We start from the raw sequence: 18,651 nt of genomic DNA on the forward strand, positions 1-18,651 counted from the left end.
TTTATTTAACCTCGAAAGATCAATTGAGGGGTGACCCTCTTTTACAATGACGTCGAGTTTGTACAGATACACAATATACAATGAGAATACATAACAAGTTTACACACACACACACACACACACACACACACACACACACACACAGACAACAACAATTTAAAACATTCAGATCAATTGAATGAGAGACATAATAGCCTAATTAAAACAGTTACAAGTGTAGAGGGGCTGATTCAAAATAATAATTTTAAATTGGTTAACAGTTATGAGTGTATTTATTTTAATTGTATGTTGTAGGCTGTTCCAGGAGTCAGGGGCACTATGGCTAAAAGCGGTTTTACCAAGCTCAGACCGGGCATAGGGGACATATAACATGAGCATGTCAGTTGAGCGGGTTTGAAAAAGCCCATCTGAAATAAGCAGCATTTCTGTCAAATATAGTGGTAGCTTTCCAGTCAGAGCTTTATATATAAAAATATGCCAATGTGCATCACGTCTCTCCTTAAGGGAGGACCACCCAACCTTTTCATATAAAACACAATGGTGTGTATCATAAGCATCTCCTGTAATGAATCTCAAAGCAGAGTGAAATACAGAGTCTAGGAGTTTAAGGCATGAACGAGATGCATGCCGATAAACCACATCACCGTAATCAAGGACAGACATAAAAACTGCCTCAATAATCCTTTTCCTACTGAACAACGGGAAGGTGGCTTTATTCCTATAAAAATAGCCAATCTTTTGTCGGAGACGACAGACAAGATTTTTTATGTGAAATGTAAAAGAGAGTTTTTCATCTATCCAGATGCCAAGATATTTATATTCAGTGACTCTTTCAATATGAGATCCATTATTTGTGTGAATAATAAGATCATTAAAATGTGTAATTCTTGCTCTGGAAAAGCACATATATTTTGTTTTTTCTATATTAAGGACAAGCCTGAGATCCACTAGACAGTTCTGCAGGGTGTTAAAAGAGCTCTGTAGGTTCTGAACAGATTGTTGCACTGAATCAGAAATGCAATACAGTACAGTGTCGTCCGCATACAAATGGGCATGGCAGTTTTGTAGTGATGAAACAATGTTATTGATGTAAATTGTGAATAGGACTGGACCTAAAATTGAGCCCTGCGGAACACCATTTGTAACTGTTAAAAACTCAGTTTGGTAGCTTCCCTACAAGCTTAGAGAGAGGTGGCGGTCAAGAGCATATGAGGAATTTCAGAAAAGAAAGATGCGGGCTAATTTCAGACACGTTGTTGAATTTATTGAAAATCAAGCTAACATCTTACTGCACCCAGCATTTGGTGATATTAAAGACCCAACTCCTGCTCAAAGAATATCCCCAAATAACAGGAGCACTGAAATAAGGACACTCAAAAGCAGAAGTACATTTGTGACAGCTGTGGCAGCACCTGGAGAACAATACAACAGACAGTATGCATTTAAAGGGCAACAACACACCAACTTTAATGCTGCTAATTCAGCTGTCTGCTGTTTCTGTGAAGGCAAGCATACACTACTGGACTGCTTCAAATTTAAATCGCAGCCACACAACGAAAAGGTGGAATGTTTGAAAATAAATGGATATTGCTTTGGTTGCTTAAAGAAGGGTCACATGAGCAAAGACTGCAAGACAAAACTAGACTGCCAAACATGTCAGCGGAAACATCCAACCCTGCTACATATTGACACAAGAACCTCAGATAAGGAACCCCTGCTAAACCGCAATTCCCCAGCACCAAAGCAGACATCAATAAACAGTGTACAAGTGTCGGCTGATGATGCAACAGGGGCCGGTAAAGAATGTGCTCTCGCTATTGTTCCAGTTCAAGTTAAAGCTGCAAAAGGAAGTAAGTGCATTCAAACTTACGCTTTCCTTGATCCGGGAAGCTCGGCCACATTTTGCACTGAAAAGCTAATGAACCAACTGAATGTGACCGGACGCAAAACTGACATTCTGCTGCAGACGATGGGACAGGAAAACAATGTGAGCTGTTATGAGATCATAGGACTGGAAGTTGGCAACCTAGATGGAAATGAATTTATTGACCTACCTGAAGTTTACACACAAGTTAAAATCCCTGTTTCAAAGGAAAACCTACTCACCCAATCAGAACTCAGAAAATGGCCTTACCTCTGTGGAATCCAAATGGAAGAGATTGATGCTGACATTGAAATGTTGATAGGAATGAATGTTCCTAAAGCGATGGAACCCTGGCAGATAATTAACAGCCAGAGTAATGGACCATACGCAGTGAAGACACTTCTCGGATGGGTGGTGAATGGGCCCCTCAAGTCTTCATCTGCAATGGATAAACATAGAGCATCAATGACAGTCAATCGCATTTCAATGGAAAATCTGAAGGACCTGCTACTCAGGCAGTACAACCAAGAGTTCCCAGAAAAGGAATCTGAGGAGAAGAAAGAGATGTCATGTGAGGACAGGAGATTTATGGAGCTGGCCCAAAGTTCTAAAGCGTTTGAAAGTGGACATTACATCTTGCCCCTGCCGTTTCGAGAAAAAGAGCTAGTCATGCCAAATAATTACAACGTGGCACTGCAGCGGACATTGAACCTGGCTGGGAAATTCAAGAGAGACTCTACCTATGTTGAAGAATACAAGGTCTTCATGGAAAATGTGCTGCAGAAAGGCTATGCAGCGAAGGTACCCCAAGAGCAAGTACAAAGAAATGACGGCCAAGTTTGGTATATTCCTCATCATGGGGTTTACCATAAAAGAAAGAAGAAGCTGAGGGTGGTATTCGACTGTTCCTCAACCTACCAAGGAAAATCTCTGAACTCAGAACTGCTCCAGGGCCCAGATCTAACCAACTCACTACTGGGCGTGCTGCTCCGGCTGCTCCAAACTGGAAGAGACCACTCGGATCAATACAGTAAGGAAGTATTCAATACTATTAAAAACAGCTTTTATGTCGATGACTGTCTCAAGTCCGTGGCCTCAACCAGTCAAGCAATCAAGCTAACAAAGGACCTTATGGAAGCATGTGCCCAAGGAGGGTTTACACTTACCAAATGGGTAAGCAACAGCCAAGAGGTACCCACAACAGTGCCTGAAAGTCACAGAGCCAAGGTGGTGGAGGCAGTGAGCGCCCTGCAGGACGCCGGCGGCATGCTAGCAGAACAGTATGGAGACACGGCGGACGAGTGCGGTAAAGCGCTGCTGGATTTGGCACGGATGGAGAACTTAGTCCTGGGTAATGCTCTGGAAGGAGTACCAGAGGAAGAGGAGGATGAAGAAAAGCTCAAGGACTCCAACGTTGACGGCACAGAAAACATTGACGAGAAGAATAGAGATGAGATGAGAGTTCAGGTGTACGACGCCATGGCAGAGAAGGAAGATGAGGACGCGGAGATGTCAGACGTCGGCGAGAGGAAGAGAAAGAAAAGAAAAGTTTGGGAAATGGAAGTGAAGAAAAGACAGAAAACGACAAGAAGGCTGAGAAAGAATTGGACAAAGAAGAAGGAGAAGAAAAAGAAGAAGAGGAGGAAGAGGACGGGGATGATGCAGAAGAGGAGGGAGAAGGAGACCGTGCTGCAGAGAAGGACAGTGGACGATGAGATGCTCCAGACAGCTCTATGTGAAGTGGAATTAATACTCAGCGAAAGGCCCATCGATAAGCTCTGCTTGCTTTTGGAAGCTGAAAACTGAGCTTAATTACATGACGAATGCCCCACACACACACACACACACATGCCCCGCTACAGATGGCCCTGCACACACTTTCCCTGCATACATGAACTCCGCGTTCACTGGACTGGTTATCCCTGCCTAAGAGACATTCATGTAACATGAACTTTGGGGGGAATTCAAGAGGGGATAATGTACATTGTGTCGTGTTTATTCTGATACTTAAGTAGGATGTGATGGTGTAAAGCTACTTGACATATTTTTGAAGGATTTAATTGATTAATATTTGTACTTACCTGGCTCCATATAGTTAATTTAAGTAATTGTTTTGTGGTAACATCACAATTAGGGGCCGGTATGTTGGAGCCATTTAGAGATTTTTTGTGTTTAATATATTTTAAGTAAATACATTTTTAGTTTATGGCAAATTATGATTTATGAATTAAGTGTAGGAAATCTTAATCATGTTTATTCATATGTATATCAACGCATTTTGTTTATGTGGTGATTGGTAATGTGTGTCACCTGGGGTGTCGTGCTCTACCTTATAGGGGAGGGACTTTGCTTTCACTCAGGTTGGAAGGCAGAGAGCCAACAGTTTTTTGACCACGCTCACGCTCGCACATTACTTCATATTATCTCACATTTAGAAGTATTTTTGTCTAGTAAGAACCCTGTTTTTTGGCCGCAAATCAGTGACATTGTTTTGAGTTTTTTATGTTTTTTATTGGAAAGTCAACCGGAGTTTTGTTTAATAAATCACACTCAACATCAAATTAAACGATCTCCGTGCGTGCTTACAATAAGGACGTGTGTCAGACTTTCTCTGCCTAAAGGAACCAGAAGAGCAAACATAGGGTTTGCCGTTTCAGATTACCCTGGATTGATTGCAGTTCTCACCTGCAGCATTGTCGGCAGGATCCACTGGTAGCCGCTCAGAGAGAAGAAATGGTTGAAGTGCACGGCGGTGTTGATTGCAGTGGCGGTGTACTGCCTGAGGAGGGCGCTGTCCTCCGGGTGCAGCAGCAGGGCTCCATTGAACACATTGAGGAAGAGCATCATCTCGTCTCCCCACGGGTACTCACTGGGCATGCCCAGAAACATCTCCTCCAACAGCTTGATCCACAGAACCTTGTGCAGCGTGTCCAGACCAAACAGCTCCTTACCTGGACCAGAAAGATGATGGCAAAAAAAATATAGTTCATTTTTTTCATCACAAGTGAGTAATGATATGATTGGGTTTGATTGAAATGTATTTTAAACATTGTACAATAAAACAGAAAGGGTCATACAGAAAATATTATTACACAAAATATAAATCTTAATGACATACATGATTGACAAACACTTAAGGATTCCTGTAACATGTCATAAGGGGTGGTAAGAGTAGAATCATTTCTTAAATAACATTTGAAAAAAACATTAAGTTGTCTTGCGTCGATGTCACAAATATCTTCAACTTAGTAAAGATTACCATTTGTTCAAACAGGAGACACTACTTTTTCGAATTTTCCCTTTTTGTTTTGTTGTGTCAATAAAATTATCTAAAATGATACTATATACTTATGACTGACAGAATGTATTTGATGTTAAAATTTAAACAAAAATCATGGAGAAAATATACAAACTCTTTATAATTATTTATAATATAAACTCACATATACAAAATAATTATATAGTCATTATTGATATCATGTATTATCAAAAATATTAATAAAATATTTAAATATAAATACGATCTTTACATTGTATTATCAGATATATAAATCCATAAAAAAAAATTAAGATGAAATTCAAAATAAAATAAAAATAAAAAAACAGTTTGGAGTCTATCTGACCTAGTGGCTCATTGAACAGCGAGAACTCTGCATCGATGGCTGTCCGTGGGAAAGAGGGCAGGCGGAGGAGGTCTTCCTGAAGCAGGGAGACGTGGGACTGTTTGTGCATGGCCGGCATGTGTTGTGTGAGGGAGATGAGAAAAAGTACCCTCCCCACTTCCTCTAGTTTACGGGAAAACACCTAAAAACAGAATGAGGAAAAGGTTAAACACGACGCTAGCATTATTGTTCATTCATTCGATGCATATTGTAATGTCAATATCCACACCTGGTCAGTCAAGAGGTAGTCTCGCAAAGCCAGACCAAACTACAGCAAGTAGTAGGGTCTGGAAGCACTCTGTTTAGAGCCGTCTATTCGGGTGGGGAAACCGGGGGAAACTGGGCTAGCCTGTTTGTATTTGTTTAAACCAATCACAATCATCTAGGGCGGGGCTAACCCCGGGAAGCAGCAGCGGTGTCCTGCAAAATAGTGCCGGGGGGGGACTTATTTTGATGGAACGTCTTCACGTCCAGAGACTGTCAGAGAAATGGCTAAACCCGCAAACGCCACACAAAAACTATTAAAGACAAAAGGAATATACATAGTGTGTTGCTTTCTAACCAGCATGTCAAGACACCATACACTTTAGCCCCCGAGGAGCTCACGGGATAACTTAACCGGAGTTAACTAGCCACCCACGTAGTGTTATCTCTGGTAACATTATCATCGGCGGTTGAGAGGACGGCTACGGCGGTCGAGTAGAATTTTTAGCATTCGAGAACTTATGTCACCACCTCCTATCGCTGTAGTCAGAGCCGTAGTCCGTCTGTTTACAGGCAGAACAGGGTTTTGACGTTGTGAGCGCTACACCAACTGCAGCAAGTAGCCGTAAGAGTTGCTAGGTGATAGTGGAAGCCGTTGGAATCTTTCCCCGTCGCTAAAACACCGCTGCATAGTCCCTAATTCACCAAAGAAAGGGAACGGCGGATCTTAATCTAGCTGGTTATAAGGTCCGGTGCTCAATTCAAACCCCCACGCTTCATTTTCCAGAGTTTATGAGGGTATTTCTGCCCGGGGGTAGTTGTACAATGAAGTTGGACAGCTAGGCTAAGCTAGGATGCATCCCGGACCGCCGCCGCCAATATTATTATCCCGAAGTATCGCCACACTGTGTGTGTGTGTGTGTGTGTGTGTGTGTGTGTGTGTGTGTGTGTGTGTGTGTGTGTGTGTGTGTGTGTGTGTGTGTGTGTGTGTGTGTGTGTGTGTGTGTGTGTGTGTGTGTGTGTGTGTGTGTGTGTGTGTGTGTGTGTGTGTGTGTGTGTGTGTGTGTGTGTGTGTGTGTGTGTGTGTGTGTGTGTGTGTGTGTGTGTGTGTGTGTGTGTGTGTGTGAGAGAGAGAGAGAGCGCTGCACATAAGCACACGGGTTGACTGTGAGCGAATTGTTTCCGAATTTGAGGGGGATCACAATAGGGGAAAGCCAGCAACCGGAAAAGGAGGGGGCTGCGTCAGGGCTGCGTAGCTTTTCGACGCAAGCGAATAGACGCTGGCGGAAGTGGTCATGCCAGACTAGTCAAGAGGTAGTTAGCTCACGTGACACAGCCTCCATGACCACTTGTCCCCATGCATCTAGCGCCCCCTCCAGGCCTGGAACATCCATTACTATAAATAAGGATGAGGATAAATAAAAGTTAAATGAAAAATGAAAATGAACTATAAAAACTCACCCAATCCCTGTATGTCAGTCTGTCAGATCATCATTAATCCCTCCTCATAGATCTTACAGGTCACGCCACAGACCACTTGGGATTACAAGTAACTTGAAAACTGTACCTATTATGTGTAATAGGTCAATTGTGTTGGACCACCCCGCTGTTGATAACCCGGACATGAGCATATCAAAGCTAAACTCACCAAACATCCTCAAATCAAGAAAGGGTTTGGGTTTTCTTCACTTAAACATAAGAAGTTTGCTTCAGCACAATAAATTAGACCATGTTAACATCTTAGTATCTCAGGCTGACCCAGATGTCTTGGTTCTGACTGAATCATGGTTGAAGAGCAGTACACATGACTCTATGGTGGCAATAAATGATTATAGTTTATTCAGAATAGACAGGACCACACGGGGCGGGGGAGTGGCTGTCTATGTTAAATCACATTATTCTGTATCATTACTACATGCTGTCTCTGTTCGAAGCTGCTTTGAATTTATTGCTTTGGAATTGTCTTTATCGTCAAATGATTGTGTTATTGTAATTGGTGTGTACAGGCCCCCTTCACGGTAACTAGCTCCTTGAGTGAGCTAGCACATTTAATCTCTCCATATGTAAATAGAGAGGTCATTATGATGGGTGATTTTAACATTGACTGGCTTTCTGGTGCCTCTGAACCTTTTAAAGAAATCTGTAGCAACCTAAATCTTACACAAATAAAAACTGAGCCCACAAGACCTAATCTAAAAAACCCAGCAAAATCAACTTTGATCGATTTAATATCATCAAATCAAAGCAATAAAATAGTTTCTGCTGGTGTCTTTGAGCTTGGAATCAGTGATCACTGCCCGGTGGCCTGTATCAGAAGTATTCATCTTAAAAAATCTCAACCCAAAATCATCATTAAGCATAATTTTAAAGGTTTTAACGAGCAAGCATTTTTAAATGAACTCTATCAAAGTGACATTCATCTCACAAGTGAAATATCTGATGTGGAATTGGCCTTAGAATTTTTCACCAATACTTTCTCCTCCATTTTGAACAAGCATGCACCCCTTAAAAAGCACAGAGTAAAAAATAGATCAAACCCCTGGTTCACAAATGAATTGTCCGATGTATTTGCAGAGAGAAATAAAGCATGGTCCCTAGCTAGACGCTCTGGTGAAAACTCCAAGTGGACTGCTTTCAGACAAATCAGAAATAGGTGCATATCCATGGTTAGGAAAGCTAAATCAGATTACTACCTCGAACTAATTTCAAACTGCTACTCCAACCCTGCACTATTTTGGAAGGCTGTGAATTATAACAAAAACAATTCTAGCACTGTTCCTAGTCAGTTAAAAATAAATGATCAGACTTTAAATGATCAGAAAGAAATTGGTTTAGCTTTCAATAAACACTTTATAGCTGCTGGTAAACTCTTTCACAATGGAGTATCTACGCCTTCCACCACCAGAAATAAAAATAGCATACCACCTGTCTCTAAAATTCCTCTTTTCAGCCTTGTTCAAGTTCCAACAAGTATTGTTGCAGATGCGCTTCTTGCCATCAACCCCAGGAAGTACATGGGAGAGGACAATTTGGACCCATTTTCAATAAATCTCTCTGCACTTATCATATCAAAACAAATAACCCATATTTTTAATCTTTCCATCTCCTCTAGTATTGTTCCTAAAGTCTGGAAAAAAGCTCACGTCATTCCGTTACATAAAGGAGGTGACAAAAGTGATCTCAATAATTACAGGCCAATTTCCAAACTCCCATGCCTGGCAAAAATTCTAGAATCAGTCATTAATACTCAGTTGAAATCCTTTTTATCCAGTGCTTCCATTTTGAGTCCATTTCAATCTGGTTTTTGGGGCAGGCCACAGTACCGTATCTGCTGTCACTTTGGTCTTAGACAACATTGTTACAGCTATCGATAAAAAAATGCACTGTGCAGCACTTTTTGTTGATCTGTCAAAAGCTTTTGATACTTTAGATCACCATTTGCTTTTAGAGAGGCTGCATGAAATTGGTTTTGATTATTCTACATGTAGCTGGTTTAGGGACTATCTCTCTGATAGACAGCAGTCAGTAAAACTGGGAAGCTACCAAACTGAGTTTTTAACAGTTACAAATGGTGTTCCGCAGGGCTCAATTTTAGGTCCAGTCCTATTCACAATTTACATCAATAACATTGTTTCATCACTACAAAACTGCCATGCCCATTTGTATGCGGACGACACTGTACTGTATTGCATTTCTGATTCAGTGCAACAATCTGTTCAGAACCTACAGAGCTCTTTTAACACCCTGCAGAACTGTCTAGTGGATCTCAGGCTTGTCCTTAATATAGAAAAAACAAAATATATGTGCTTTTCCAGAGCAAGAATTACACATTTTAATGATCTTATTATTCACACAAATAATGGATCTCATATTGAAAGAGTCACTGAATATAAATATCTTGGCATCTGGATAGATGAAAAACTCTCTTTTACATTTCACATAAAAAATCTTGTCTGTCGTCTGCGACAAAAGATTGGATATTTTTATAGGAATAAAGCCACCTTCCCGTTGTTCAGTAGGAAAAGGATTATTGAGGCAGTTTTTATGTCTGTCCTTGATTACGGTGATGTGGTTTATCGGCATGCATCTCTTTCATGCCTTAAACTCCTAGACTCTGTATTTCACTCTGCTTTGAGATTCATTACAGGAGATGCTTATGATACACACCATTGTGTTTTATATGAAAAGGTTGGGTGGTCCTCCCTTAAGGAGAGACGTGATGCACATTGGCATATTTTTATATATAAAGCTCTGACTGGAAAGCTACCACTCTATTTGACAGAAATGCTGCTTATTCCAGATGGGCTTTATCAAACCCGCTCAACTGACATGCTTATGTTATTTGTCCCCTATGCCCGGTCTGAGCTTGGTAAAACCGCTTTTAGCCATAGTGCCCCTGACTCCTGGAACAGCCTACAACATACAATTAAAATAAATACACTCATAACTGTTAACCAATTTAAAATTATTATTTTGAATCAGCCCTTCTACACTTGTAACTGTTTTAATTAGGCTATTATCTCTTTCATTCAATTGATCTGAATGTTTTAAATTGTTGTTGTGTGTGTGTGTGTGTGTGTGTGTGTGTGTGTGTGTGTGTGTGTGTGTAAACTTGTTATGTATTCTCATTGTATATTGTGTATCTGTACAAACTCGACGTCATTGTAAAAGAGGGTCACCCCTCAATTGATCTTTCGAGGTTAAATAAAGGAAAATGAAATGAAATGTAGGGAATCTTTCCATACCCGTTTGTGGATGAGCTCCTGGCCTTTGTCAGGAAGCATGTGGACAAGGTTGAGCTGTGGCGAGACTGATCTCCGGAAGGGGTAAATGTCTCTCACGTATGTCTGCAGGGGGAAACAGAAAAATGTTAAAAAATAAATAATAATTGCATTTTTAAAGTTGCTATGAGGAACTTTTAAATAATTCTGAAACAGTCAAATTTTTTCTCTGATGATTATATATCAGTGCAAAGAATGCATTTTATATATAGTTTTTCTTAATGCCTTTGTCATGGGTACGCTCACCCAGGAACAACAGCTGGCGTAGTAAAAACACTAACGCTTTTGTCCATAGGGGGTACAAGAATGAACACAAACTGATAGTTCCTCGGAGCACCTTTGATATGATTCAATGCCTTTAGATAGCAGTTGCTAACAATAAAAGGGCTTTAAATCATTGAATAAATCTGAAATGGACCTTGCTATAATGGATGAGGTTCCATCGTTTGTCCATGAGGAAGTAGTGTGCCGATCTGGCCTCGGGAATGTTTAAGAATTCCAGGCACTCCTGGGATGGCAAGAGAAAAGATCATAAATATACTCATTTTCCATGTAACCTGAGTATTACCATATTATACTACCATAACCCCCCCCCCCCCCCCCCTCCACAACAGGACATTTCCTTATACTTCTTACTCTTGTGTATTTATTTGACAGCCAGTTCATTTTCACAGTCTGATTTTTATAATAAAAACCAGAGAAGCTCATAAAATACAATGTATTGTAATTGATTCCATCAATAGTTTCAAACTTTTTTTTGGCTTATGGAAAATTACAAACAAATATGGTGTTACCTTGAGCAGTGCTTCAAACTGAGTGTCTTCATGGACTGGGAGCTGTGTCGGGATGTCACATTCGTTCTGCCCGTGCACCACCAGTGTTTTGGTTCCTGCATTGACAATGCACAAGTAAACCTTTAATTAAATTTGACATATCATTGATGTCCCCTTTGTACATTTCAAACCTTTTTGTGACCCCAAACTAATCAAACCATAGTGATTTTGTCTGGCTGTATCAGTAGGTTTACCTGGCATAGATGCAGTGACCAGCAGTTTGACTTCACACTGCTCCTTCTTCATGGTCTGCTTGAGGTCCTTGAAGAAGAGCCCCTCCACGTAGCCCACCACCTCCCACAGGAAGGTCAACGTGGCTGAGATGGCGTCCATTCCCCACTCGCACGGAGTCCGCACAAAATACATGATCAATCCCACCTGGTAAAGGGGGGTTTTGATTGAGAGACATTATGTTGAACTTAAGAGTTATAAAGATAAATGACAAATAGAGAAAAAGTCAGTTAAATTACCAAGTAGTTGAATAGGATATGAGAAGTCTGGGCTGGTAGGTCTCCGATGTTGAGCAGGAGCTTCCTCAACATATACATGAGCTCATCCTGCCGTAAAACAAGGAATACAAAGGCTGGTCACATTTCACATTTCTTACTTTTAAGCTTAAAGAGGACCTATTATACTACTTTTCTGGTCTTAATTTCTTGTTTTACACTGCTATAGAGCAACCTGACACGAATCACATCACAAAAAACTATGTAGATTTTCGGGAAGCTCTTTCTCTTATTTTGGCGATCCAGCACGTCCTGTCAACACTTGAGTGTGTGTGCTTCGGCAATCTCCGCTCCCTCCGCCTGTGATCGGCCATCTCCGCTCCCCTCCCCCTCCCCCTCCTGCAAACCCCACTCCGTTGTGATTGGTTACCTTCCTTCCGGAACACTTTCAGTGGCGGGAAGCGCGAGCATGGACCTATAAGGGCGCGAGGCAGACGCGAACAGGGAAGTGACAGCATTACCATACATGGAAACATCCGCGTGGTGACTTCACAAAGTTACATGCGACGTCACAAAGTTACGGAAGGGTAGACCGCTTTGAACACGTGACTTCTCGACTGGCTAGAATAGTGTTTAGTGCTCTGCACAGACACCCCAGACGGTCAGCAGGGAATACGTCGAAATGCATGTAAGTCATTATTTGATAATTTAGTATGGTTAAGCATGACTATGAATCATCATAACAACGTTTATAGGTCATAAAAGTCAAAAAGCATCATAGGTCCGCTTTAAAAGGTACAGTGTGTAGTAGCGGCGTATTTTTTGCGGCATCTGGTGGTGAGATTTTAGATTGCAATGCCCAGTTGTCAACCCCTACCGTTTGGAGAATTTACAGAAGCTACGGTGGCCTTCAAGGACAAAAAGATATTACTAAAGATGGCATCATCCACCACTGCCTCACTTCTTTTCAAAATATCAAGTGATGAGGTTGTTGGGAATTCATAAGGGGTAGATTTGGTCAAAGTCAAGAATATTATTAATTTCAAGGAAATTATAATATTAAGAAAAATTGTTAATTAATGATCAATTAAATTAGTCAAGCTAATCAAATAACTTATTAATACCTACGGAGCACCACCCTTTGAAAAAGGGAACTTTGAATCAAATCAGAAAAACAGTCTCATAATGTTAAAGGGATTTATCTTGAGAATGTCAAAGTTGGTTACAATGTACATTTAAGATAATGAAGGAGTGAATATTCGAGCATAGACCTTATTTACCAGCAATTAGTGAAATACAAGACACAAATATCACAGACACTGCTTCTTAAAATCAAAATGTAAGGGTTTATTTACTTAGGTAAGTTGATTAAAACGATACACATAAGTCAATAACCATAAACTAATCTAATTTAAGAAAGCAGACATAACACAAGCAATAATAAGAACAGTTTAGAATCAAACCCACAGGCTATAGTACATGTGTATGTACTACTGTGTGTGTGTGTGTGTGTGTGTGTGTGTGTGTGTGTGTGTGTGTGTGTGTGTGTGTGTGTGTGTGTGTGTGTGTGTGTGTGTGTGTGTGTGTGTGTGTGAGCGTGTGTGAGCGTCAAAAAGAAAGGGGGGTGGACCATGGGGTGGACACCGCCCAAAGCCAAAAATGGCGGACAGCTTGTGACGTTTTCGTCACGTGAAGGGGGTCACCGATGGCGACGCAATCACGTGGCGGAGACGTCCTAACTGTGACGTGTGACGTTAAAGTCACGTGAAGGGGTCAGCGCTCGCGACCCACTCAATTTAACTTTGGAAACCACAGAAGTCAACGCTCATATGCTTAACAATCGCGACGCAAATGTAAGAATATGTGTTGGTGTGCGGATGTACAGAGTTTGAATAAAGAGAGAGAAAGAAAGAGGAGATCAAGTAAAAGCTCGCCACAGAAAGTGCACAGTTAGTTGTTCACCTTGATTTATAGCCTACAGTCATTCAATCTGTGAGTGGTCTCACAAAACTGATGCTGCTTCGGAGATATCAGAGGGGAACAGCTGTTCTGGCACGTAGCGACAATCACAACAATCAAACATCTCCCGGAAAGCGGGAGGAAAAACCACAGTGAGCAGTTAGGCAATTATTATGAAAATAATGCTGTCAGAATCACATTTAACAAGGGAAAAACGACTCGTCAGTCGGTACCTTAACCTTAAGTTAATGTATACCTAAATAGATATCTATAGCCTAATTTATAGCCCAGACAAATGCCTACTGTGAACCGTCTCCGACGGTGATGAGAAGCGATGGGTAGGATAGGATCCTGTGGTCCACACGGCAGGTTTAGAGGAGGGTCCTGCTTGTTATGCCGGTGGAGGAGCGATCTTGCTTCTTGGGGGAAAGACGGGGCCCGTGCGGTCAGCTGGCTTGCTCCGGTAGTGGCGTGCGTCTTTTGCAGAGGCGGCGAGGCAGTTTACTGTCTGTTGCGTTCAGAGACGCTGGGCTTCTTCTCCGGCTGGTAGGGAGGAAAGCGCAGCTGAGTTTCAGCAGCCGTGGTAGGATGAAGTTTCCTGGGTGAAACTTCCTTCGGATCCGGGAAGGTAAAGACTGCAGGCAAGCAGTCTGTGAGCTCAGTTTAAAGTTTGCAAACACCCGCTTTGTGGATGGCTCCACTGCGAAAAGGCGGTGATTTTGGGGTGCTTGCTGGTTTTATCATAGCATGGTCACATGGTTGACTGGAAGATCTCAGCCAATGGGGTTACAAAACCTTATCAGGTGTGATGAAACTAGGGCTGGGTCCCTTCGTTTTATGACCCCTTGTTCTGGGGGTTTTGCCTCCAGAAAACTCAAATCTAGGCTTTATTTTACCCATGCAGGCCCCAAGAGTTCCTTATCAGGCTTTGAAAAGGGGAAGTAGGCCTCATTTTTCCTCATAGGTTTCTATTGTACTTTTTAGCACTGCTGTAGGCACAACAGTCCCCCTGTTGTACTAAAGGATGCGTTGTTGGATGCAGTCTTTAGGACAACCCATAGGGCCGAACATGCTGAAAAAGTTCAAAGTACAACAGGTTTAAAGTTCAGAGTTCAACAGGTTTAAGGTTCACAGGCATTTGTCTAGGCAGACTTTGAGGCTATTTGTCTGGGCAGACATAAAGGCTCTATCTGGGCTGAGTACTAACTAGCTGGCTAGTTACATTCATCAAACACAATTACTGCTTAAACCGTTGGGTGATTCTGACTTCAACCTTAAAAGCATACCTTTGAAACACAAAAGAAAAGGGAAAAAGGAAAGAGACAGAAAACACTCTAGCCGAAAGAAGAGAAGGGTGGATAGAGGTTATTAGCTTGCTTTAACTGAGGATTAAAGCTAGCCGATGAAGTGTGCATCACCGTGGTGATGAGTGGTGACGTGTTTTGAGGTGAATGTGTGTTTTCCCTTCCCAAAACTAAACATTCAATAAAACTTGAGTCAATAAGACTATCCTGCCTATCTACAGTCGGTAGGTGGTGGATGAGACCCCCTTCTAAGGTTCAGAGATTTAGAAATTGCATTTAGCATTGCCAAGACTACATGTCAGTTGTACCTGAGAAGTTGCACAAAGTGTTTACAGCAGGCTATAGGATTGTGTGAGAAGACCTAGTGAGACTGGGTAGGCTGGAATTATTTCACAGCTCTGGTGGTTACTTGAGTAAAGCTAACCTCTCTGATAAGGTCATGCATTAAATCCTGAACTACTGACACATCAGTCAATCTTCCTTTACTACTGAACTGAGTCTGTAAAGCATGCAAAGTGTATTCCTGTAAATACTACTGAACTGCGTACGTCCTATCTTCGAGTGGAGGCTGCGCCCCCTTCTCCTGGAAGTGAGAAAGGTTGGTACACTGGTGACTGTAGAAGTATTATGTATTGGGCTGCCTCGTAGGCAATCACAATACATAAGTGTCCAGACTGAGAGGAAAGGTGGAATAGCAGAATCACCGGTTGAAAGGTGATGTTCAGGTTGCAGATTTTGTGAAGGGGCTGGAGCACATCAAGCTCTTCCCTGGCCAAGAGTCAATGGGGTAGAGGGTGGTTACACCCCCTCCTACCATTGCTGGTTTGAATCTGCAACACAGGAAAACAAGAACGGAAGCAGAAGGTAGGTGGTGGGATTTACAGAGGGCTCTGTGGGCCCCCCTCCCCATGCTACCAAGGGAACCTTAGTGGTAAAAGGATGATACAACCGTTCTAGTCAAAATGAGTCAGTATATGAATCTGCTTTATTAGGGTCAAAGTGTTTTGTGACACCTACAAGTGATTCTAACTGACGTTGCCTCAGATCTGGTTCTTCAAGTAGACATGGGCCCATGTCTGCTTGAAGTAACTCAGGTTACCATGGCAATGAGTGTCATTTCTTATCTGTTACAGTGAAGAAAAAGACAAGTCCAAGTGTTGCGAGCTATAAGACGTGTACTGCTCGCAGTTTAAAGTGGCCTTCAAGCCATTTGAGACACTTGGGGCTCGGAAGTGTTCACCCCCTGAAGGGGTGTGGAAGTTGACACGTCAAAAGGGAAAGCAGAGTCCAGGCAGCTAGACAAGGATGCACTGTCAAAGGTTTGTTCTTCATATGCATGGGAGAGCTCTGGTAAGACCAGGGCTTCTGTTTACAGACTGGCACTGCTTTGCTGCACAGCCTAAATAATGTTAGTTAGCTGCTGGTGGAGGAAACAATTCAACCAAGCACATCCCAGGCAGAGCTTGGTCTCTGCCTAGACGGCTGGTTAACATTGGCCACTAGCTCTTCTAGTTTCTCCTCTCAAGTACTAGCATCATAGCTATTTAGGTGGCAACATCCCTCATAATAGAAGGGGATGAGACCAGCGACCACCCCCTGACGGGCTGTGTCGACTGACTCAATGGGAACTTCCACTCCAAGCTCACATAGGTTATGGCTACTCATTTTGCTGGCCTAGCAGAGCAGCCCCTAGTGACTTATCACTTAACATGATGCAATCTGTCAAATGACAGGAAGAACAGGTGAGAATTCAACCTGTAATGTGACCGTGGTCCTTATCACCCGAGGTGATGCAGCAGTTCAGTAAACTGAACTGGATTCACAGGTGACCGGTTCACCATGTGATATAGCACTTAGCTCTTGCTACTTAATAAGTGGCGAATCTGTTAAAACACTGACTATATAGCGCAGGCTTTCCCATGCGGCTTACAAGCTCAGATGTACACAACAGGCATTCGACAGGTGACTTGCTTCACCTTGCGAGAATAGCGGTTAGCTCTTACCACTGATAGTGGCGCATCCGTTAAAACACTGACTAAATTGCGCAGGCTTTAACCGTGCGGCTTACAAGCTCGAATGTCCAACTACTCCTTTATACATACAGCTAATCCTTGTCAGGGTGGTTAGTGAAGTATACTTGGTGAATAGTTCTGTGTTTTGAAAGCAGTCTCAGTTCAATCAATCTCAAATAATCCCTGCTAACTACTAGCATCCACTGAGGCAATTCTCAAACTACAACTGTATATATGCTTGGCAGAAAAATTCAAATTAAATTAAATTTGGAAAAATATTTAAAGAATTATTTTCCCCAATTAATTAAATGTTATCTATTGGAGAACAAAAATTAAATTTGGACAAAAATAAATATACACTGGTTCAAATCAATTTACCTTAATAGATCTGGAAAATTTAAAAAAAAAATTACTTTGGAAAAAAAACAAAAATATATATTTTTTTCAAATTAATTCAATTCAATAAATCCAGAAAAATGGAAAAACTGAATTTGGAATGAATATAATTATTCTATTTCAAATCAACTCTATTGCATAACTCCAAAAATCAAAACTATTTAATTTGGAAAAATAAAATAAAATAAATTTCTCAAAATAATTAAATGTTTTCAGGATTATTGTGCATTAATATCACACTAATGCTGGTATCTGAAGGCCTCACACGGGGCACCAAATGTTGGGAATTCATAAGGGGTAGATTTGGTCAAAGTCAAGAATATTATTAATTTCAAGGAAATTATAATATTAAGAAAAATTGTTAATTAATGATCAATTAAATTAGTCAAGCTAATCAAATAACTTATTAATACCTACGGAGCACCACCCTTTGAAAAAGGGAACTTTGAATCAAATCAGAAAAACAGTCTCATAATGTTAAAGGGATTTATCTTGAGAATGTCAAAGTTGGTTACAATGTACATTTAAGATAATGAAGGAGTGAATATTCGAGCATAGACCTTATTTACCAGCAATTAGTGAAATACAAGACACAAATATCACAGACACTGCTTCTTAAAATCAAAATGTAAGGGTTTATTTACTTAGGTAAGTTGATTAAAACGATACACATAAGTCAATAACCATAAACTAATCTAATTTAAGAAAGCAGACATAACACAAGCAATAATAAGAACAGTTTAGAATCAAACCCACAGGCTATAGTACATGTGTATGTACTACTGTGTGTGTGTGTGTGTGTGTGTGTGTGTGTGTGTGTGTGTGTGTGTGTGTGTGTGTGTGTGTGTGAGCGTGTGTGAGCGTCAAAAAGAAAGGGGGGTGGACCATGGGGTGGACACCGCCCAAAGCCAAAAATGGCGGACAGCTTGTGACGTTTTCGTCACGTGAAGGGGGTCACCGATGGCGACGCAATCACGTGGCGGAGACGTCCTAACTGTGACGTGTGACGTTAAAGTCACGTGAAGGGGTCAGCGCTCGCGACCCACTCAATTTAACTTTGGAAACCACAGAAGTCAACGCTCATATGCTTAACAATCGCGACGCAAATGTAAGAATATGTGTTGGTGTGCGGATGTACAGAGTTTGAATAAAGAGAGAGAAAGAAAGAGGAGATCAAGTAAAAGCTCGCC

The 18,651-nt window shown here is 41.4% G+C and overlaps 1 protein-coding gene across 1 annotated transcript in view; it reads right to left on the bottom strand.

Annotated features, from left to right (window-relative positions):
• LOC307252966 (protein unc-80 homolog) overlaps positions 1–18,651 on the bottom strand; it is a gene marked incomplete at both ends in the record, with an annotated part of 44,992 nt that overhangs the window by 7,016 nt on the left and 19,325 nt on the right. The window contains 7 exon segments of the mRNA XM_080030787.1: positions 4,550–4,815; positions 5,488–5,668; positions 10,476–10,577; positions 10,930–11,019; positions 11,306–11,400; positions 11,539–11,722; positions 11,815–11,901. Of these exon segments, the coding sequence (XP_079886913.1) occupies positions 4,550–4,815; positions 5,488–5,668; positions 10,476–10,577; positions 10,930–11,019; positions 11,306–11,400; positions 11,539–11,722; positions 11,815–11,901 (1,005 nt within the window).

The sequence above is a fragment of the Ammodytes marinus genome, assembly GCF_949987685.1.
Source record: "Ammodytes marinus genome assembly, chromosome: 7".
Lineage (NCBI taxonomy): Eukaryota > Metazoa > Chordata > Actinopteri > Uranoscopiformes > Ammodytidae > Ammodytes > Ammodytes marinus.